Source organism: Lissotriton vulgaris, chromosome 11 (assembly GCF_964263255.1).
Source record: "Lissotriton vulgaris chromosome 11, aLisVul1.2, whole genome shotgun sequence".
NCBI lineage: Eukaryota > Metazoa > Chordata > Amphibia > Caudata > Salamandridae > Lissotriton > Lissotriton vulgaris.
Window position 1 is genome coordinate 782,170,975 of NC_141699.1, and position 24,583 is coordinate 782,195,557.

At 47.4% G+C, this 24,583-nt stretch overlaps 1 protein-coding gene across 2 annotated transcripts in view; it reads right to left on the bottom strand.

Moving 5' to 3' along the window:
* STAG1 (STAG1 cohesin complex component) overlaps positions 1-24,583 on the bottom strand; it is a 1,379,617-nt gene that overhangs the window by 164,536 nt on the left and 1,190,498 nt on the right. For both annotated transcript variants that reach the window (XM_086943907.1, XM_086943908.1), the window contains exons 27-28: positions 5,090-5,238; positions 4,753-4,881 (exon numbers count right to left, since the gene is read on the bottom strand). In XM_086943907.1, the coding sequence (XP_086800033.1) occupies positions 4,753-4,881; positions 5,090-5,238 (278 nt within the window). The remainder of the gene's footprint in view (positions 1-4,752; positions 4,882-5,089; positions 5,239-24,583) is intronic.

A 24,583-nucleotide genomic window follows, 5' to 3' on the forward strand; every position in this document is an offset into this window, starting at 1 on the left:
CAAAGAAGGCATCTTTGACTTTATCAAGGAGCAAAAAGACTCTAGCTGGTACCAATCAAGCACATGCAGCCACTGTGGTTTAGGACTGAGGTGGAAAACTGGCCTACGCTGCTGCTGCTGGAACCATGTGATCGAGAGGAAGAGATATCAGAATGCTGAGTGCTAACACATCGGCAAAATCCAGTGCAATTTGGATCAGCTGTGCTTGATCCTCCTGCATCCCTCTGCAGGACTTGCAGCAGTAGCACTCATTTGCAACACATACAAAAGGCCTTGGGAGCAGCCAAACACAAAGGCATCCCACAGGAAACCACTCAGAGGTAAGTGAATGGAACACAGAACATGGACAATTACTGTTTTGGGCAGTGGCAAAGATGTCCACAGAGGGACATCAGAATCTGGGGGAAGATCACTTACCTCAATTCCAGCTGGGCCGCCACACAGGAAATTTTCCTTCACTGCATCCACTGGCACATTTACATAGCTCCTACTCCAACCTGTCAGCTGATATAATGGATGGAAGTGATGTTTTCTGAAATGGCGCTTCCCAATACCAAGGGAAGATTTGCTCGACTCTGGTAACCTGCACTTGCAGAAGGCTCAAGAGTCAACCGAAAGGGCTGTTGGATAGAGAGATCAACCTTCACTATAACCGGGTCTTTGAACACCTCAGGACCGTGTCTAAGAAGACCTTTTAGCATTGGCAAGACATGAGATGATTTTTGTGGCTTGTCAAAGGTTTTTAGAAGAAAATTCTTTTCTACAGGGTCTGAGTGTAGTTTGACTCCATGGTATGTTGCGGCCCTATTTATTAGTTGGGCAAAACCCACATTGTCATCTGGCGGAGATGGATTTGAGGGGTAGAAATCCGGATCATTATGTTAATCAGGATTGGTATTATAGTCATGCCTTGGGTCTGGATCCTGTGGTGGCTCATCAGGATATTCAGTGTCCAATTCTCATCTTATTGCCCCTCCCCATGGGCATCGTCACTTTCCTCTGGTTGTGGAGAATGTGCTGGAGAAATTAGTAGATTAGGGTTAACTGGCAAAGAGGGTGAAGGTGGTGGTGATATATTAGGGGCCATATGTATTTTCTTTAGAGGAATTGGTGCATTTGGTAAATGTTCTGGTTTCCTCTTTGAAGGTAGTGTAGCAACTATATGACCAGCCTTTGGGTGAATTAAGATGGTGGTTTGCTTCGGATCCGGGAGAAAAAGTTCTTCGGAATCGATAGTGTTCTTTGGTGTGGAAGATTTCCTTCGAAACTGGTCTTCGCTGTTTAGCAACAGTGTCCGGTATAGAAGCTGTCCCTAGCTCCGAGATCTTCGGTGCAGATTGTTTGGGCTCCGGAGGTTTCTGTGGGGCAGGCTTAGTTATGGAAGGCTTCTCGTTAGATTTTTTTGGCTCCGAGGTGTTCGGTGCCGAAGTCTTATCCGGCTGCTTCAGTGTGGAGGTCTTTCCGGGACGCTTTGGTGCAGAGGTTTTATCCGGCTGCTTTGGTGCCGAGGGGTCTTTGGCGGTTTCGGTGCCAAATGTTTTTCCAGTGCTGACGGAAGGGGTGCAGCATCTTGTGAGACTTCGTTTTAGGTGCCTAAGATAGTTTTTCGGTATTGGGTGACTGGCTCGAGTCGGAGCCAGAAGGCTTTTCTTTGCCCTTTGGAGTCGGCCCGAAGACTGGGCGCTCAAGTCTTTGTTCAGTGTGGACCGGAGGCGAAGGTGTCACAGGAGCTTTTGGTATAGGCTTGGGTGGGGCAGGGGTCTTGGTACTCACAGCTAGTTGAGCTGGGGTGACGTCATCTTCGGTGTCGGAGTCATCTACTTCGAAGACCGAGACCTGTTCTGGTTCCGGAAGGCTAATGGGACCTGGATGGTAGATGTCCGGAATGGAGCCGTTGCCTCGGGACATCATGCGGCGTCGAGTCAGACGATCCCAGATGGTCTTCTTGGATTTGAAGGATAGACAAGCCTCACAGTTGTCCTCTCGATTTTCTGGAGGCACAGATTACAAACTGAATGGAGGTCAGAGTGTGGGAACTTAGCACCACACTGGGGACATCTTTTAAAGAGAGTCCATTCTATCGACGTCCATTGTTACCGGCGCGGGTATGCCCAGCAGCTTGCGTTGAAGTTCGCAAGTTTTCAAAGTTTTTAGAAGTTTTCGTCTAGGGTGCACGTCGAAGGGTACGCAATCGAGACAATACCGTTGGTTAGTAGTCATTGCGCATCGAAAGGGGGTTCGATAACGACACCGACTTGGAGCGCAGCAAGTCACATCCGAACCCATCTAGGTATAGAGTCGATGCCCATGCGCAATAACGACCGAAGGAGGAGTCACCAACCTTGTGACTACAAAGACTTCTTCGACAAAAACAACATGCAAACATCAAAGCCCAACACCAGATGGCTATCTATGGAAAAGTGTACAATCTGCAGCTCATATGCCTCAAACACTGAGCTTCTGACACTTAGCACACCACTGTGGTTAAAGAGAACACTTCCTTCATCATGGCCACAGATGAGTAGAGAACTTCTCTTCTGAGGAGGTACCTAGCCCCCTTGCTATTTGCAAATCAAGGTAAAGCTCTGCATCAAAGTAAGGACTAAGCAGATTGTCGACCTATGATCATCTTACATTTGCCCTGATCCTTATCGAGCATGGTTAATGCAGCAGAGTCTGAGATGAATAGCTTCACCATCGTCGTAATTTTCTGGGCCCTAGGAAGAGACTGTTCTTGAAGGCAAATTCTGACATTCCACCTTGCACAGGGGCGACAGACATTCCAGGTAAATCTTCTGCAGCTTCAGATTCGGATCAAATGGCATGGAATAGCTTGGAGTCTTAACACGGACTCCTAATTGTCCTGTGAACATGTCCTAAAGGAAGAAAAGGATTTCTCCTCCTTATAGAGCTTCTTTTTGTCAATAGACATTTTGGGAGTTTGTTTACTCAAAAGAGATTTACCTGTAAAAGAAGTGGTAAATGCTCTGGGGTGTCCCTCTGACTCTCGGCCAAGAAAAACATGGCCTCAAGATCCCTGAGGACATTTGGATGCATCAGGACGAATTAAAGTCTACGGTGTCCACATCCAGATGATGTAAGGATCCAATACAGAAATCTGCTTTCAGGACTCATGGAAGGGTTCCAACACAAACCTTTGGAGGAGACATTTAGCCTAGTCACAGTTGAAGAAGAAAAACCGAACACCATGGCAGCAATGCAGAAGGATCAATGGGATACCATATGTAGATTTGGCTGAGTCACAGAAAGAGCTGCCTGGCACCTTCGGGAGGCACTAAAGAACTACTTCTGGGACAGGCAGGATGGCTGAAGAAATATCCTTAAGTTGACGAATCTGCAAGATGATGTCTATCAGAAACGTAGATTTTTCGCCACTAGATTGTGAAATAGCATAAAATGTGAAAGGAAAACAAATATTTTGCAATAATCCGAGCAACCCTAAAATAATAGTAGTTTTATTTACAAATAAGGAGAATTGTTTTTCTAGATCTCAAGAAAAGTGTTAAATTGAACCTGTAGACTAGAAAATGACCTACATAAGCAAATCTAAACTGAATGAACCAAAAGCAACTCAATCCGTACTTGGTGCCTGGAGAGAGTTTGATATTTCATTTATTAAACCAAGGTTACCAAAAAGTTTACAAAAATGTATCTTAATGCTTCCTTCCTTCAGATTAACTGGACTTTCCTCTGGACACAAGTGGACCTCATTATGCTGAATAGGTGTCAGTTTCAGAATTTAGAGCATTGGTAAATGCTTCCATGCAAGGAAGGTAACCGGAGTGCCCTCACCGGAGGTTTCAGTTCTCTTTTAGCCATAGAGAACCTTTTGCAGTCTAACCATTAAGTCTGCACTGGCTCATTAAGTTGCCTGAGCATAATACATAACGGTGAATTGAAACTGCTGTCCTTGAAGACAGCCTTAATTTTTGAGGCTACTTCATTAAACACTCAGTGAATTGCTTACTTCTTAAGAGATAGCCACAGGTGGCCACCTTAAGATCGCTTTCCTTTCTGAATAAAATCCGTTCCAACTTTTGAGACAGAACTGTCGTTAGAAAAGGTATGCTACCCAGCTGCTGTTGTATGGAGGAATATCCCATTCATGAGGACAGGAGACTTGACATTGGGCTCAACTCACTTGTGTATGCTTTATGTACTTCTTACCTTCCAATATACTAAAGCAGCGCTAAAAAAATCCACATGCTATTGTGAGTGAGATTTGATCAGGTCGAACAATTTTTAGCACTTACTCGTCAGTGCTGGTGAGTAAACTTAAGCTGGAAAAAAGGCGTTCTGTTCATTCAGAAACTGAATGAACAATTAAGACACCTTTAAAACTTGTTTTTATCTTGACACATTTGCCACTGCTCAAGGACAGAGGTCAAATGTAAGTTTGCCTTTTTACTAATTGATGCTTATCAGTTCCTGGAAAATGGTGTTTACCTTTCTTTCTCTTATTACAGTTAATGCTTTTTGTCAAGTGAGCTATCTGACAATAATTGTGAAACAAAAGGCTGTAAAGTGTCAGTTTTTATCTCCAACACAATATTTAAACAGTTTGTAAATGAATAGTACAAGTATTTCAAAATATATCAGTAATTATGAAAGAACTTTTTTTGTAATTTAGAAGGGTGATGCAAGCAAAGATTTAAACAGGAGCAAAACAAATCAAAATACTTTACTTAGTGATGAGCAAATGACAAAACTGCAGTATGCAGGAATACTTACACTGTCTTCTTATCCTGTCTCAGGAGTTTTGAAGAGAACTCACTTAGCACTTCCAGGAAAGCCAAGTTTGAAGGTGGAAATTCCATTCCTTTAGGATTTGGGAATTTGAAGGCAAACTCTATGCCATCCCTGCCACAAAAAAAAATCAGATTCTTAGCACTGATCCACAATATCATCTTACCAAAATCACTATTACAACTTAGAAGCAAAAAACGTGCGCAGAAAATAAAACACGAGTCAGTCCCCACAGCTAAATCAATGATCAATTACATATAACGTGTAACTTTATTTTTCAACCGTAAAACACGACACCAGGTAGTGAGCTATATGTACTCACTTGTGTAGTGTAGCTACAGCCTCCCTTGTCTTGATCTGATCCAAACCAAAAGTGAGGGCAAACCTGCGTGCCAGTTCTTTTATTCCACTCACATGGGCTGAAGTCCTGTCAAGGTGGGGGCCCTGTTCCTGAACCAGCTCATTGAACAGCTAGGAAAACAAAAGTGACACATTTGAATATATCCTTAGTAAGGACAAATGCATTTCTGATTAATGCACTACCTGAAATACTTAGATAAGACCCAAGTACCACCGAAGGAAATACAGGGGAACTAACTGAAAAAAAATCAGATCACACATTATAAAGAAAAAATGTCATTCATTTTAGTAAGCCAAAAAGAACAAGCTAATTACCTGGAGTTACACTCTTTCAGGTGAATACTCTACCTAACCACAAACTCCTTACCTTAGGCACATACCCATGTGCGAAAGTTAATCAAATGTTTTTTCTAGTGTTCAGTGCCGGTAGGTGGTGTTATGCGGGTCCGCTGTAACGCTAGGAAATGACAGACCAGAGCTGCATATAAGCGCCACCTTTATGCACTGCTAGTTGCTTCCTCCTTTTGCGTCCAAAGAGGAGGAGAATTTAATGATCGGCTAGGACAGTGTGCCAGATTATAACTTGGACATGCTTTATGTGTTAAGAGGCCACACCACTGAATGCATGAGGGGAGTGGGCAGTGAGGACTCTGCTGTTAAAGAGTATCCACAAGAAAAAGCACTACCAAATCAAAGTAACTTCTTTCCTGATGGATACCAACTATAGATTTTTCGCCTTTAGAATAGATGTCCATGCTGTACTTCCCAAACGGTAGGGGGTCTGAGGAGTGGACCCTTACGAAAATCTCCTGCTAAACCAAATGGGCTGAAATTGCTCTTTCAGAAGGCGTCACTGTCGTGGCAGTTGTGGGTTGGTAAATGTATCCACACACACCAGTTTAACTTTCTGGCAGATGCAGGAACAACCATTGCCAATTGAGCTGTAGCAATTTTGGCCCTAGTGGAAGGATGCCCTCCTTGAACTCCTTCTTTGCCACGGCATATCTATGCTATATGCATTAATGTACTTAATTATTCATCTAGACTGTCTGTGCACTACCTGCCCTTGCCTAGCACTGGTAAGGCCCACAAAAAGGCTGGTTGTCTACTTGCCATTATTTTGAACGCTTGGTGCAAAAACGTAGGGATCTCCTTGGTCCAGCCAGTGAAGCCTCTGCTCCTCTTTTGAGGAATGTGGCGGAGAGAAAAAAACATAGCAAGGTTGCTGGACTGACCAACATGGATGGGCAATACCACCTTTAGTAGAAAGAAAGCAAGGGTTCTCAGCACCAATTTGTCAGGGAATAAAGTGGTATACAGAGGTTGCAGCTCTCTGACACGGCATGCAGAAGTTAGAGTAGTGATGAGAAAAACAGTCTTGATTGTTAGGAGCCATAAAGAATAGCTGTGCATGGACTTGAACAGTGTGCACATCATAAACTTGAAGACCAAATTAAGGTTCCATTGAGACATAATTAAGGACTTTGGGGGAACATATGCATCAGTCCTTTCAAGAACCTTATTACATCAGATGACAAAAAATAGACCAGAAAAGCAGGTTGGTCAAGCAAACGTAATCTTTAACTGCGCCCACAGATAAACTTGCTGAGCCAAAGATAAACACAACACATTAGATGACCTGGTCCGCAGAGGAGTAAGGTGTCCCGACCCCATGCCACAAATTTCTCACAATGCCCAAATAGACAGATTTAGTGGAAAGGCGCTTAGCAACAAAATCACATCCACTACTTCTGTGGGCAAGTTGAAACTTCAATTGCTGCTCAATCTACACGTACCGAGTTGAAGATTGTGGAGGTTCAGATGCAAGACACTGCCCCGTTGCTGGACATACGGTCCTCTAGAAACGAGTGATTAGAAGGCAAATGTTCAGGTTGAACAGGCCGATGGACCACACCCTTCTGAACCAAAGGCTGTCAAAATGACTTAACCCAGATTGTCCTGACCTTCATAATTCAGGAAGGGGAAGCAGCAGTGGAAAGGTGTGCCGGAGTCATGGGCCCCACTTCAGACCAAAAGGGATAATTTTGACAGGAACTCCAGTAATCACAACACTGCATGTTCGCAGTGGTGACAAAAAAACTCCAGCCAGGGCATATCCTCTAGTGCAAAGATGTCCTACACCACCCCAGGATAAAATGGCACTTGTTTTCTGCAGGCTAGACAAGCAAGCTGGTTCTAGCTGGCAGTGAGCATATCTGACTGATGACTGGCTACCTGTGGTTCAGCTACCTCCAAACGAACAGTGCTTTCTTAAACAAGATTCAAGACCCTATGTCTCCCTGCTTGTGGCAGAACCACATTGTGGATGTGTTGTCTGTCAGGGTTTGTACTGAATTCCCACTGATGGACGAGAGAAAAGCCTTTAGAGCCCACCAGATGCTCCAGAAGACTATGTCGAGCACCACTCCACAGGGTGCCACAGACCCATGATCTCCAAATCCACCAGGTGACTGTTCTAACCCAGGGACAATGCATGTCACTACTGTGAGCTTGGAGTGGCATAGAATAGCCTAGGGAGGATGTCCATTAGCCACCAAAGGCAACAGACCATGCTGAAATCCAGGACGGAGTCTATAATTTGAGGATCAAATCTTGATGTTGCTGACTCCTTACAAAGGTGGAATGGCTTTGAATACCACCATGCCCAGGAAGGCTTCTATGGAGAAAATCCTCTGTGTAGGCATCAGATGGGGCTTCGGATTACCAATGAAAAACTCAAGTGTGACAGAAGGAGATCCTTGTTTGGGGTTGGTCTGCGACAGACCATATCGTGCTCCCCTGTGCAGTCAGTTGTTGAGGTACAGGAATACATACATCCCCAACCTGCGAAGGTGGGCTGGAACCTATGCTATCATATGCCTAAACACTTGAGGGGAGATGGTGAGGCTTCCAGGGTAGAGCAAAAAAATGGACTTCATGAACGAAAGGAAGCAGATGCAGGACAGGCACATTGAAGTACAAGCACTGCAAGTCCAAATAAACCATCTAACACCCCCAGGGCAGTTAAAAAAGAAACTGGGTTGGAGGGAGTATTTTGAATGTATTCTTCTATATAAAGGCATGTAGGGGGCAAAGACAGATAATCTATCCAAGCTCTCCATCCTTCTTGGGCATTAGGAAGTAGCAGGATTAACACCAGTGACCAAAAGTGACTTCACTTCTTGCAGAAGGATGGCAGTAAATTCCTTTGAAACAAGAGTAGTAATCGGTGGGAGTTGATGTGAATGGCAAGGTAGATCTTTCTGGAGCAATTTGAAGCACCCACCAATCTGAAATCGATTACCAGCAATGAAGGAACAACCAAATCCTGTCCCCTAAGTGCTAGTGGATATGGAAGTGGACATCAAAGTTGTTTCAAAGCCTGTGCGGCGGGTGAGGAAGAGATGGAAGATTGCAGCCTTTAGTGGGGCCAGCAACCACAGCCACCACAACATCCTCTGGAGCCGGGAAAAGACTGGGTCTGCTGCTTAACTGGTTGGGACGGCTGCTGCAGGCAACAGACTAGATCCCACAAGTTATCCCTACATTTTCTGTACTGTAGGTGAAACTAGTTGACCAGTGAAAATAATCCTTAAGGAAGGAGCCATAACACAGCTATCTTAAAAAAGCAGTAGTGCCAAGTCAATCTTTACTTCAAAGTTTAGGTCTATCAAAGGGCATGCCCATCAAGCATGCCTAATCATCACTGGAAAACTAAGTACTTTGCACTCAGGCATGATCCCATCACTGGTGTCCATGGCACTCCCCACAGTCCGTTCTGTCAAGGCTGGCCCACAAGACATATTCACGGTGTGAAGTTCGCCCTGAATCATTTGGGAGATGACGGCCCTCAACTTCAGGTACAGCCAGCAAGATCTTGCTCGCCATGTCCTAAACGCACAGGAGACCGACAGAATTTAAAAACAGAAGGGCTAGGGTGGCAGAAGAGAATGCTCATCTCGTTTATGTGCTTCTATTCCTTATCTGGCAGTGCAGAAGGGATGTCGTTTGAGTTGACTTTGCTCGTGGACACTGGACCACAAAAATTTCTGGGTCTGATACTGGGTGAGAAAGATTAGGTTTCCAAGAAACATCCAAAATCTTCTAGCCTCTGGGCGACTAACTGGGGGAAACTAGCACAGCACAGCGAGAAGAACAGTCACCCAGGCCGTCGTCAGCAGCAGGATGGACTACGGAAACGCCCTCTACGCAGGAGCCTTGGCCAAACTCCTGAGACGGCTCCAACGCATCCAGAACGCCTCTGCACGCTGGATCCTCGACATCCCTCGCCGCAGCCACATCACACCCCACCTGAGAGACCTGCACTGGCTCCCGGTCAACAAGAGGAGGACCTTCAAGCCCCTCACCCACGCACACAAGGCATTCCACAACACCGGACCAACGTACCTCAACAGATGACTCCGCTTCTACACCCTCACCTGCCAGCTCAGCTCCGCCAACCTCGCAACAGTCCCCTACTTCCTCCTGAAGACCGTCCTCCGGCTGCAGATCGGTCTCCCACCTTGCCTCCAAGACCTGGAACACCCTCCCCATCCACCTACGGCAGACCCAAGACCTGCTGACCTTCAGAAAACTCCTCAAGACCTGGCTTTTCGAGCAGTAGCAGCATTACCCACCCCAGCGCCTTGAGACCCTCACAGGTGAGTAGTGCGCTTTACAAATGATATGATTAATTGTCCAACAAGCCCTCAAAGTATCTTTCAGGGCCTCCTTGAATGGTAGCTATGGCTTAGATGTGGCAGGCTCAAGCTCTATGATTTTTCTCAACAAGTTTGCTCCTGCTTCAGTAGCTGCCAGTCAAGTACTTCGGCAGCCCTGCGGACAACAACTGCAAGAAAGTCACTTTGCTCTGTGAGTGGGCGTAATGGAGATTCTAATTCAGTCTCAGGAGAGGTGTGTAAATCACCTGCATTTTGTAAGTGTGAGTCAAATACTGCATCATTATAGTAAGAGTGAAGTAAGTTGCACCTTACCTAATCGTCAATCATGTAGAATGCTCTGAAAAACCCTAACTGCAACTGAATCTGATGGCAATAGGGCCTCCAGCCTACCATAGTACTGCTGTCTGATGGGAGGCAGGGGAACATCTAATGTTGAAGGCTGTGCTTTGGTGATTTTGTGGCATGGCCTCCAATGGGCCAAAGTCAGGTGTGAAATCAGGGCTGGAACTGAAGCTGGAGCTGGAGCAGTAATGGTTGGTGTGTCCTTTGCTTTCTGCGCCACTGGATTCAAGCTAGTCTGGCGGAAGGGTGTTACCCCAAAACTGGTCCCAGTATGCTTGTTTACAGTCCAGGGAGGATCTGGCCTGGAAGTTCGGGCTGTACTGTTCCCATGAGCAGCGGGGTCAAGACTGATTTGCACATGGGTCCATATGGAGCAAAAGAACAGCTTTTAAACTCGGGTCTCTGGACTGGTTGTGAGTGGTCCATCATCTTGTTGTGTTTGCTGTGGTCACTATTGCAACACATATTAGTAGCTCACAATGATTTTTATTTAACATAAGCAGCTATTATTCAAAAGGGTGGAGACCCCTGCTCTAGCTGATAGGACTAACAGGAGGGCTAGCTTCCAAGAGATGTACTTTGGTTCCGCACTAAGCATTGGCTCAACAGACTTTTTTATAATTAGTTGCCATGATGGAGGAGGGTGTTTTATCAGTGGGAAGGCCCTGAAAAGGCCTTTAAGAATTCTTATTAAGTCTATTACACCAATAAGATGGTTAGTTCCATAACCTCTTAAAGCAAGAAGAGCCAATTACTGACATTCACTAATTTCTGGTAGAGACTAACAGCAAATTGCCAACTTTTGAATATTCCCCAAGGTCTAAGACTGGATCTGGAAAATCATTAGCAGTACCAGTGTGCTGGCAGGTGGCACAGACTGCTCAGTGCCAACGTTGTTCCAAGTCAGATAGGATGTGTGCAGGCCTACAGGCACAACTCATGCTCGCCTACATCAGTCGCTCTTTGACAAATCAGTTCCCGGAAACGGGGAGACAATAACATCAATCTTGACCAGTGTACTGATCTCTATGATGGGATCTTATTAAATGAAAGAGCCCAGTTCAAACAACGGGCAGGATGTAAGGGTCGGTACGGAATCTGTGGTTAGAGTCTCTACCAGAAGGAGCATTTCTGAAGGTAAGTAACTTGATCTTCTGCTAGGTACTTCTAAATGCATATTCCTCACTTTCTGAATAGATACCATAGTAGTACTTATTAGGAGGTGGGCCAGTTAATTGGCTCAAACCAAGAAGTACTTTAGGACCAAGTGGGCGGAATGTCCTGCTCTGTGAAAGTGGCAGTTCAGACAGAAATGCTTCGTGAATGTATGTCCCAATGCCCACATACCTGCCTAGCAGATGTTCAGGACAAGAACCCAGCGTGACAACCCATTAGTAGTAGCTTTAGCTCAGATGGAACAGGCTTGCCCATCTTCCCGAGGCTGATTTTTGGTCAATGGGTAGCAGATCCTAATGTAAAGTACAATCCAACGGGAGATAGTCCTCTTGTCTTTTTTCGCCTCGTGAACCCCACAAAGCTGATCATCCATTCTTTTGTACAATCATTGTAAAAGCTCAGCACTCTTTTAGGGTACAAGCAACAGTTAACACATTCTCAGAGGGGAGAGGTGGAGCACAGAACTGCGAAAAGGTGATGCTTTGACAGACATGGAAGGGAGTCACAACTTTCGGCAAGAAGGATGCTTGAGTGTGCAGAACCAGTTTGTTTGGGTTCAAGCTGGTGTATTTCACATAATGAGCCTGAAGCTCAATTACAGGCCGCACCGAGGTGATGGTAATGAGGAACATCATCTGGCGAGTGAGGAGCTGCAAGTGGCAGGCATTTAGTGGTTTAAAGGGAGCGCACATCAAACCTGCGAGGACCAAGATCAAGTCCCAAGGAGGCATTACAAAGGCACAGGGAGGAAATAAATTATGGAGACCTTTTAAATAATGCATCTTAACTCATGACTAATAATGAGAGCTGTTCTGGCAACCATAAAAAAAGTGTAAAGGTACCCCTAAACTGTGCCTAAAAACCATATTGGGCAAGAGCTAAAACAAACAGAACGTCAGACAACTTGGACTGGACAACTTGCCATGAACACTGTTATTCTGGCATGTGCCCCCACCAAACAACAAATTTGTCCCAAAGACCAGCACATATGTATTCCTTCGAGCGACGCCAGGCTGCCAAGATGATAACAACCTCCATGCATGAAGGTGGAGTGTGAGAAGGTCCAGTGAAGAACCCTGCCCTGCTGCTGCAACAGCAGGTCTTCTCGGAGGGGCAGCCTGATCAGAGGACAGATGCTTAAGACCAGGAGTTCTAGATACCATACCCCCCATGCCGAATCCGGAGCCTTTAGGGTGTCTTGTGCCCAGTTGGTCTTAATCTTCTTTAGATTTCTGGCCAGGAGAGGTATCTGTGAGAAAGCATACTCTAGTCCCAAGCAAGAGATGTCTAGAAAACTTCAATGAACAAGTAGACAAAAGATGGAACCAGGGTTCTCTCTACTCACAGAAAACACCCTGCACCACATCTAGTTGTCCCAGGGATTTGTGATCCACAAGGCATCAACAGCTTAGTTTGTCCACTCTGGCATTCAGAGAACCTGCGAGGTGGTGCATTACCAGAAAACTTCCTTGGTGAGCTTTCCTCATACATAGGCTTTCCTGTTTTCAGTTTCTATTTTTGATCAATTCTGGTGGCTTTTTGTCCGTGTTTTCAAGTGATTTCAATACAATAAAAACAAGTTATCAGTGGTTACACATTTTCACACCACTAAAAACACCAACAAAAAGTGTTTTTCCGGTGTTTAAGGAACATTTTGCTTTTATTATTGCTTGCTTTCTGCATCAATAAAACATGGTATATGTTTATGTATGTATGTATAGGGTATGTATGTATATGTATAGTGTATGTATAGGGTATATGAGGTCCAAATAGATTTTTGGAAATTACACTTATTGTAGTACACCAAACAATATTTTTTCAGTGAGTCTTTGGTCATGTGTGCTCGCTCTTTCCTTCCCCTGTAAACCTCTGTGAAAAGGTCCTCTCAACATTGGCACTTGAGACGGGCAATGCCAAAACAGCCAGTACACTATTTGTTAATTCTGGCCACTGACATAGCTTTCCATGCCAATACTGGTGCACTTTAAGATTGCGATTCTCAGGGCAGGTTCTGCAACATTTGCATTGAGCTAGGCACTTATGACCTCAGTTATTGAAGCGGTCAAAAATGAAGCAGGTCTTTTGAAACTACGGCGAAAATTTCCTTTTACTGAAGGGATCTAGAACTTGTACAGAGTACCACAGTGAAATTTCATTTACTTCAAATGCCATTGGTGGTGACGGGACATTTCTATGCATCATTGCAAGCCATTTCCCATACATTGTAAAATAAACGTTCCTGAATTGCTCTTCAATGTTGCTTTGCTTCCCAAGTGGCAAGCACTCTAACATGGAACATGTTGCAGTGCCAAAGTCACTAAAGGTGTTGCTCAGCCTACTCTCAATGAGATGTTTCACATCTACACCAATTATGCTGAACACTTGGCAGACAGGGGTTTTTATCTGACTAGTTTTTAGGTCTCGCCTGTCGATGCGCATCGAGCAAGCGAGACTATGGGGGCTTATCCACTCTTTGTCCAACTTGCAAGGAATCGTGGCGTTTCCTTGAAGTGCCCGTGACTTTTAAGTTCAATGCGCTTGCGCATTAAGCTTAAAAGCGCGTGCACATGCCCCCAGCCGCCTGCCTTGCCTACTCTCCCGCCCCCTCACTTCTTGATTGCACGGCCGCTAGGCCGTGCCTCCCCTACTCCTCCTCCTACTCTCCTCCCCTCGCCGTCTGTTCCCGCACTCCTCCCACACCCCCGCTCCGCCCCCTCCCCTGCCTGCCGCGTCGCATTTGTCGAAACTGGTGAGTCTATGTCTGTGACAGGAGGAGCCACGTCGTCTGTGTGTCTTTGTACCCACAGGTGTCCAGAAGTTTGGCCATGTTGTTTTTATGTCCTCGGAACCAAGGCCTGCTTCGATTCAGAGATGCTCGATCCCAAGTGTTTCTTCGGAGCCAATGCGGGGTTAAAGTTTGTTTGGTAGCTTTCGGTGCCGATGTACTTGTTGGTGCTGACTTGTGCTGGAGCCATCCTCCTGATGTGGCCTTGTCGCCGGATCGAGCACATTCTTGTCCCTTTTCAGCTCCAAGGAATGCTTGTGTTGTCGACCTGAGCCTGAGGGCTGTGACGTACCGTGGCACGGTGGGGAAAGTGTTTGCAAGATTTTCTTGGCACGTGAGTGAGCGCAACACTTCAAAGTCAGTCACATCAGCAGATGTTACGGGCACCCGGAGCTCACAGCCACTCTCTCTGCCCGCCTGCTCTCCACTCCATCAGGCAGCCAGCTTCAGGAGAGCAATCTGCGGGGTGCCGCCATTTTGTATAGGGTAAAGGCTCAGGCGCCAGCATCTAAAAGTTATATTTAAACAGCCCCCTCTCGCAGCAATTGTGTACTTGCAATGTGTAGATCTGGCGCTCGAGGCAGCGCGGTCCGCCAGCCCCAGGCACCTTTGCGTGCTTTGCTTCGTTCTCCGCAGTTTCCCACAGCTGCGGCCTTCAGTCTCGCTTTCCGCCTCGGGCTCGATTTTAGCAGCGAGATAATGGTGCTCGGCTGCGGCTGGTTTAGTGTCTCCCAATCGGGTCCCACCTTCCTCCGGATCTCGCCCAGCGGGACACTTTTCGCTCCGTTGTTTTTCGTTCGTGTGGCCACCAAAGCTTACCCCACCGTGTAGAGTGAACAGCACGCCAGTTACACCTCTTACACCCTCACTCACCCTCACACACACTCACACTCACGCAACGTCACACACCCGAAGCCTCACACCCCCTCACTCACACTCACCCTCACACCCCCTAACCCGCACACCCCCTAACGCTCACACCCCCTAACGCTCACACCCCCTAACGCTCACACCCCCTAACAATCACCCCCTAACCCTCACCCCCTCACTCTCACCCCACCCCCTCACCCTCACCCTCACCCCCCCACCCTCACCCTCCACCCTCACTCACCCTCAACCCCTCACCCCTTCACCCTCAACCTCTTACTCACCCTCACTCACCCTCAACACCTCAGCCTCACCCTCACTCACTCTCACCCTCACTCACCCTCCCTCAACCCCTCACCCTCACTCAACCCCTCACCCTCTCACCCTCAACCCCTCACCCTCAAACCTTCACCCTCAACCCCTCACTCACCCTCACTCTCACTCACTCTCACTCACTCAGCCTCAACTACTCTCACTCACCCTCAACCCCTCACCCTAACTCACCCTCACTCACCCTCAACACCTCACTCACCCTCACCCTCAACACCTCACCCTCAACCCCTCACCCTCACTCACCCTCAACCCCTCACTCACCCTCAACCCCTCACCCTCACCCACAACCCCTCACCCTCACACAGTGCAATAGGTCTCAGACCATTTCAGTTAGAGCTTTAAGAAATGTTTATGGCTTTTTTTATTTGTAATTCTTTAGCATTGGCTACAGGAAACAAAAATGCTAAACATTTACAAAAAAAACCCATAAACAATTCTAAAAGCACTAACTCTAATGGTGCGAGACCTATTGCATTTCCAATGCTTGTTTTTATTATGTTCCCTACAGCAGTTATGTTTTACTGTAAAAATCTAATAATACAGTAGAGTGTACCTTTTTAACATCACTATCAATATGAGACCAAAGATGCTCACATTTCTTACCTTCGGCATCATCACATTACACATGGATAATATAGCATTCCTAGGCCCTTGGACTGAGAACCATCAGCTAAGGGACACAGTTGGGATGACTCTTTCTTTGATGCCAAAAAAAGCACTAAATGATTAATATTTGCGTTTTAGTTCCTGCGCATAAGAAGACAGTGCACTAGAATGGACTAAAAAGTAAATAAGCATCCCTCATTAACTCTGAATTGTAAAGATGCTTTCAGCATATCATCTAACAAGTGGCAAGGATGTCCTACAGAGAATCCCTTCAGTTCGGGTATCAGTTTTGGCAGGTGATCACACAACTTTTTTTTATATACGTAGCTGAATCACTGCAAATACAAACAATATCACTCCAATCTTTGTTGAACTTGGAAAAAACGTTTTTGCAGAGCATTCCAAGTGATTCTCAGTTCCATATTTTCCAAAAGTCTGGTGTCATGTTTTCACCACTATCCCAGATGCTTGGTGATAGCGCTCTTTATACATAAACTTGGTCACTATACCTTGCATTGAAAGTTTAAAGCCTGAGGTGTTGGCAATTCACCTACTATCAATACTGACTCACTAGAAACTGTGGGCTGATGTATTAAGGGTTTTTACCCATTTTCTGTGTATAAATGTGATGACACTTATTAGGAAAGATTCTCATGAAACCAGCCATTTTACTGATAAGTGAAAGAATGAAAAACAGCCAAAATATCAAATATGATTTTGATGTTTCATGATTCTCTACAGTATATAAAGTAATCAAACAAGGCCTAAAACATGCTTCTAAACCCTGCATCTTTAGACCAAAGACCACAAAACTGAAAAAAGGAAGAAAAACAATATTTTAGTGGCATCCCTAAACAACAAAACTCAAGGAGAATAATGTTATCCCAGTCTTTCTCACTGCTAGCTTGTATAACAAAGTTACATTGTATTGGCCCCTTCAAGATCAAAAAAATGACGCATTTACTCTCTTTTTCTGTTCTTTGCATGGCATTTCATTTGTGGTTGTGCATGAGTTTTTTCAGTGTTTATATGTTTTCACTGGTGAGGGTTATTTCTCTTTCAGTGGGGTTTTATCAGTTGTTATAGGTTTAAACCTAATTCCCCCGCAGCCTACTCATACATGAATGTAGGACTTCAACACCAAGTGTATGTCTCATAGCGTGGAAGGTTGATATGGAGCCGGACCTCCATCAGAGAACAGATGCCTTTGATCTCCACCTCTCACAGATGGGTTCCTCAGCTAAGATGTGAAGCACTGGTCACCACTGAGTTTCTAGCAGCAGGATGAAAGAGACCATATGTGAAGAAGTGGGTTTCTGTTGCAGTAAAACTCCCCCTTTTTGCTAGATTTCGGATGCACCTTGACTTGGTGTGCCCTGGGCTCCTGCCAATCAGGGGCCCACGGCCTGTGTTCCTTCCCTAAAACTGTATTGAAAACAAAACCCAATTGGCATCTCTGGCCACATGTCAGCCCCTGATAAATGGTACCCTAAGTACCCAGGGCATTGTTACCAGAGAAGACCTCCTAAGAGCTGCAGCACTTATTGTTCCACCCTTTGGGGCCCCGTACCCTGACACACACACACTGCCTTTGCAGGCTGAGTGTCTTGGTGCAGAACTAAACAAAGAGTCGACATGGCACACATCCCTGTGTGCCATGCCCACAAACACACTGCCCTGGCAAACATCAGTCACCCCTCTAGCTGGGTGCCCTATGCCAGTGGTGAAGGCACAGGTGCATGAGCCCTGTGCCCCTACAGTACCCAGGGCCACTCCAGGGCACTGTAAGTGCAGTGATGCCATTCAGAGTATATGGTGCTGGGAGGATGTCATTACAAACTCCACAGCACCATAATGGCTACATTGAAGACTGACAAGTTTGATATCATATTTCTCAGCACATTAAACGCACACTGATGCCAGTGTGGGATTTAATGTAAAATGCACTACAGAAGGCATCTTAGAGATGCCCCCTGAAACCTAACCTACAATCCAGGTCATGTCTGAGAGGCTGCCACACAGCAGACATGTTGCTGGACCACTGGGTAGAGAGCCCTCCGCTCTCCTGGGCCTGCAACAATGCACATTCTGGGCGAGGTGCTAGGTCTCCTCCCCCAGGATGGGCAGGGGAAGCTTCAAAGGCATGCCGCCTTTGTGAGCTTCTCCAGGCCACTTGCTGTACTCAGCAACTGGCCCCCACCGGTTCTGGCCCCCACCGGTTCTGACCCCCACTCTGGCCGGAAGACAGGCGGGAAACCCTAGGTGAGGAAAGGGGGTGTGCCAGCATCTGCCAACCCCACCCCTCAGGTGGGAGAGGCGAGGTGAAGCACAACTCAGGGCTCCGGCCATCTTGAGGATGGGGAGCCCGGCCCATTCAGAGATAGGCTCCTGCCCTCTCCCACAGGAGAGGAGCAGGATATGGGGTGTACTCACCCCAGGACAGGGACCCATTGGTCCCAGCCTTTACCCTACCTGTAAGCCTCTAAATGAGTATTTAGGGGCACCCTGAACCTTCCTTCCTCAGATCCCGATTTGAAACATGCAAGAAGATCAAGAAACCTGAAAACCTGCTATGCAGCTTCTAACAAGAGGACGACACCAACTGACTTGGCCCCAAGCCCTACCCGCCCGTTGATCCTTGAACCTGCAAAACTCTGGCAACCTTCCGTGGTCAGCAACCTCAAAAAACCCTGAGGACCTGACTGCCTTGAGACTCTACCAAGACTGGGACTCCCACGAGCAGTGGTTCTGCTCAAAAAGCAACACCCCAGATGCCAGCCAGGAACAGCAAATCCAGCACACTCTGCACCTGCCAAGCCCAGCCTGTGCATGAGTGGACAAAGACCCTGAGGACGTCTCCCCGGCGATTGTACCTGGAAATCCAGTGCCCAGGGACCCTCCTCGACGACCCAGACGACGCCTGCAGCATCACAACAAGGGACCCCTCCAACCGCGACCAGCAGAGGGTAAGATTTCCTATTTGTCAAGACACCCCTGCACCCGGCGCCCCCCTGTGCCCAACTCTTGGGTGCCTACCTATCCTCCAATATCGCTGTTTTTTGTGCAGCCATTTTGTTGTTGACTCCTGGCCCGTCCCTACTCCACGCTCCCGCCTCCCAGCTGACCCTCCCTCCCACTGAGATATTAGGCTTGCCCCTTCTCGACTAGTGCTGTGACCGCCTTGGATCCCTCTGAAGAGGTCGCTCCCCACGCTCCCCGACCATCCTGCTGCCTGTAATGTTGTCCGGTATCGTAGCGCTTGCTGGCTGCTGTTGTAGCGCTTGATGCCATAACATTGCCTGTAACTCGGTCCGTTATCGTAGCGCTTGCCTAATTGTTGTGCCTTTGCTCTGTTATCATAGTGCTTACTGCCTGACATCGTAGCGCTAGCCTAATTGTTGTGCCTTTGCTCTTGGGATAATCGCCACTGTCGCACTGCTCGCATCGCCTGCTGCATTTATTGTGCCTCTTTGTGCCGCTTCCACTGCCCAGATCGGAGGATTGCTCCGGTGGTGCCCCAATATCGCTGTTTGTTTGTGCAGCCATTTTGTTGTTGACTCCTGGCCCGTCCCTCCTCCACACTCCCAGCTGATCCTCCCTCGCCCCTCCCTCTTCCACTACCCTCTTATGACAAATGCTTTTGCGTGCAGCATTCACGCGCAGCGGACGCACCCCAGAAGGTGCGCCAAAGGTAAGCCCGTCTACGCCCGTCCGCGCCTGGACCGCGCCCAGCGCCAGACCCCCTGGTCCTCGCAATAGCCACTCCACTCACTTAACATATGACGCCGCTACTCTCCTTGCCCTTAACCCCGGACGCACCCCACAATGCTGCGTAGCTACCCCAGGACACACCCACGGACCATTCGCCCGCCACTCCTGCAAGTTCGCCTGCATCAGGACCCATGCCAAATCCTCTCCCTCCAAACACAACTCCGACTCTAACCACCTGAAGTGTATCCTGCTGAACACCCGATCGATCCACAAACATGCCACTGAACTCTGGGACCTACTTGACACTACATCACCGGACGTCGCCTTCCTTACAGAAACCTGGATGAACGCCTCATCAGCGCCCGACATCGCCATAGCCATCCCGGACACCTACAAGATCATCCGAAAAGACCGCACCAACCAAACAGGAGGAGGCATCGCCATCGCCCATAAGAACACTATCTGAATCACGACCAGCTCCGACGATAACCTCGCGACCGCCGAACACCTTCACTTCCAGATCCACACCGACCCCAGGACCACACTTAGAGGCACCCTCATCCACAGACCACCAGGAACCCGCACACAATTCAACGAAGACATCACTGACTTCATCAGCCCACATGCCCTCACCTCCGAGAACTACATTCTACTAGGAGACCTCAACTTCCACCTGGAAAAGAATAACAACAGCAACACCACCACCCTTCTGGACAACCTGGCCAATCTCAGACTCAAACAACTTGTTGACACCCACACCCACTTAGCCGGACACACGCTCAACCCTATCTTCACCTCCAGCAAACACATCTCCTTCGATCACACCACAGCTCTCCATTGGACGGACCATAGCTGCGTTCACTTCAGCTACAAAAAGACCACGACCCACATCCCACCACAACCTATTCCTCGAAGAAACTGGAACAAAATCACCACCGACCAACTCTTCACATCGCTTAACCAAACCCCCCCCCCCCCCGCCATATCATCGGACCCAAACCAAGCTGCCACCAAACTCACACAATGGATCACCCACAACACTGACAAATTAGCACCCTTGAAAAACCACCAGATCAAACAAGGTAGCAAAAAGGCCCCCTGGTTCAACGATGACCTTAAGAAATCCAAGAAGTTATGTCGTACCCTCGAGAAAACCTGTAGAAAAAACCTAACCACTAACAACCTGACCACCTTCAAGGACGCCACCCGCAAACACCACCAATTGATCCGATCCACCAAGAAATCAGCATTCAAGGATCGACTCTACAACAACGCCCAAAACAGCAAGGAACTATTCAACATGGTCAAAGAATTAACCAACCCCACCGCCGGCACCAACGACATCACTCCCTCCCAAGACCTCTGCGACTCTCTATCCTCTTTCTTCCACAACAAAATCGCCGACATTCATAACCGCTTTGAAAACCTGTCCGAAGAACAACCCACTCCACCCACCTCCGAACCACAACAGCACTCTCACAACCTTTGCGCCTGGAACCCAATCACTACTGAAGACACCATCCACTCAGGTTCACCAACTGACCCCTGTCCCCACCACATCTTCAACAAAGCAGACTCCATCATCGCACCCCATCTCCGCGAAGTCATCAACTGCTCCCTCAACTCCGCTACCTTCCCAGAAAGCTGGAAACATGCCGAACTCAGCGCCCTTCTGAAGAAACCCACAGCGGACCCCTCTGAACTTAAGAACAACCGCCCCATCTCACTCCTCCCCTTCCCGGCCAAAGTCATTGAGAAAGCCGCCAATAGCCAGCTCGCCGCCTTCCTTGAATCCAACAATTCACTCGACCCCTCACAGTCCGGCTTTCGAGCCAAACAGCACCGAAACCGCCCTCATCGCTGCTACGGATGACATCCGAACGCTACTGGACAACGGAGAATCAGTTGCCCTCATCCTACTTGACCTCTCCGCCGCCTTCGACACAGTCTGCCATAACACCCTCATACAACGCCTCAGCAACGTCGGAATACAAGGAAAAGCGTTGGACTGGATCATCTTGTTCCTCGCCGGAAGAACACAGAGAGTCCGCCTCTCCCCATTCAAATCAGAGGCCACCGAAGTCATCTGCGGCGTACCACAAGGATCATCACTCAGTCCCACCCTCTTCAACGTGTACATGAGTCCCCTCGCGCGACAAAACGACCTCAACATCATCTCCTACGCTGACGACACCCAGCTAATCCTCTCCCTCACCAAAGACCGCCAAAACCAATCTACACGAAGGAATGAAAGAAGTAGCCGAATGGATGAAGAACAGCCGTTTAAAACTAAACTTGGACAAAACGGAAGTCCTCATCTTAGGATCGTCCCCCTCTGCATGGGACGATTCATGGTGGCCACCGGCTCTGGGCACAGCACCCATACCTACAGATCACGCACGGAACCTGGGCTTCATCCTAGACTCCTCCCTCTCGATGACCAGACAAGTCAAAGCCGTTTCATCATCATGCTTCAACATCCTACGCATTCTCAAAAAAATCTTCCGCTGGATCCCCACCGAAACAAGAAAAACAGTCACCCACGCACTAGTCACTAGCCGACTAGATTATGGAAACACCCTTTACGCCGGAACCACAGCCAAACTACAGAAAAAACTCCAACGCATCCAAAACGCCTCAGCCAGACTCATACTGGAAATCCCCCGTCGAGCCCACATTTCCGGTCACCTGAAAGATCTCCACTGGCTTCCCGTCAACAAGAGAGTAACGTTCCGTCTCCTCACCCACGCACACAAGGCCCTCTACAACCTAGGACCCGAATGCCTCAACAAACGACTGTCCTTCTACACACCCACCCGCCAACTACGTTCATTCAATCAAGCCCTCGCCGCAATTCCGCGCATCAATAGATCCACAATGGGAGGAAGATCTTTCTCCTACTTAGCGGCCAAAACCTGGAATTCTCTCCCCACTCACCTCTGCCTTACACAGAAACACCTCTCCTTTAAGTAATGTACCCACCCTCCCCCAAGCAACTTGAGACCCTCTGGGTGAGTAGTGCACTATACAAATTACTGAACTTGAACTTCAAAGTGTTGGTCGCTCCTGAAGATTCTCCGTCCCCGAGCCTGCAGCCTTGTTCATCTTCACTGAAGAACATTGAGTACCCGACGGCTCAAAAGCACCCTGCACTCAGCCGCCCGAGTGCCCACGGGAGTGCAACCGTTGTCCTAACCTACTTCCCCATTTGCCCTGAAGGGTGACTAGGAGCCCAGCTCCCACAGCTGTGTTGCCTGCTTGCCAGCAGCCACCAACCAAAGGCCCTCTCCCGCCCATAGGATAACATTGGGCCTACTCTCTCTGCACTCGGCTGCCCCTGTGTCGCGGAGGGTGTAACAACTGTTCCCATCTGACCCTGGGAGACCCCTGAGTCTACCCCTGGAACCTTAACTCTGCCAGTCGAGGACCTACCCAAAAGCCGATAACTCACTTTTCTTCCATAGAGTAACATTGACTGGTTTCACTGAGAATTTCTTTTAAGTGTGGAGTTTTGAAACTTTAAAATACTCATCTAAAATCAGCCGAACAAATTCTGATTTACTCACCTGTTATCAGGAGAGAACCCAGTGCTGTATCTTTCAGCCCAGCACTGAACCTGAAAAGTAATTTTAATCGTGTGTAACTGTTAACTCAATTTTCCTCCATAGGAATCCATTGTCTGGTTTTGACCAGAAAAGTTTCTAAGTGTCGATTTTAAAAAAACTACAAATATTCCTTAAAAATAAACTGTATGACTTAAAAGCATTCTTCCAATTGTTTACAGGAGATGCACCAGTGCTGGATCCAGGATCCAACACTGAGTAAGAAAAAGTAACAATAACACTACTTACCTGCTAAGTGAATTTCCTCCCATAGGATAACATTGGTGATTCTATGTGGAAAAGTTTTTAAGTGTCAACTTTTAAAATACAATAATATTCCTTAAAAATCACTACTGTAACCAAAATGCTTTTACTCAATTGTTTACAGGAGATGACCCAGGATTGAATCTAGGATTCAGTCCTGTGGTTAGAAAAGTAATCTATAAAGTAACTAATTGCATTTAACTGGAAATTCCCATTGAGCTCAAGGCTGCATTGTGTTTGAAATTGTGTTGCCTATTGCAACAACTGTAACTATTGTAATCAAAAAGTCTGTTGCAAAGGAGAGCACAGCAAACTGAAAATCAGAGTGTGTACAACAAATGCTTTACACTGTCCTCTGATACTGCCTTACTTCTCGACCAAGCTACCACTTTAGAGAGTAAGGTTATATCTAACTTTAGCGTCTGCCTAACCTCTGGGGACTGTGGACTCAGTACACACTGTACATTACTTTGGTCCGGTATATACAGAGCCACTTTCTAAAACCATCAGACCCAGAAGCCTCGGAGTCATCCTCACTGAAATGCAGGACTGAGGCTGAAAGATTGTGATCATAGCCCAAATATCCTAGACTCTTCTACATGGGGGAATGGCAAAAAGCTGCACCGTGTCCAGAATGACAACAATGAAAGGGAGCACCTGAGAAGTGCCTTTGGCACATTGATATTGAACCCCAATGCTGACAGGAGGTTCGCTCTTGTCTGGAGGTGGTGGACGACTGCCGTGGGCGAACACGCCTTCAACAGCCAGTCATCGAGGTAGGAGAAGCCTTTCACCCCTGACATCCGAAGGTGTGCTGCCACCACCATCACTTTTGTGAACACCTGAGGGGCACTGATGAGTCCAAAGGAGAGCACAGCGAACTGAAAATGCCCCAGTCCCACCATGAATTGAAGTTAGCACCAATGGGCCTGCAGGATCGGTATTTGGAACTAGGGGTCCTGCAGGTTCTATGCCACAATCCAGTCTCCAAGGTTGAGGGCAGGCAAGATCTTGGCCAGTGCAAGCATTTTGAATTTCTCCCTCCGGAGGATTGAAGGTCTAAAAAAGGACACAGGCCTTCATTATTT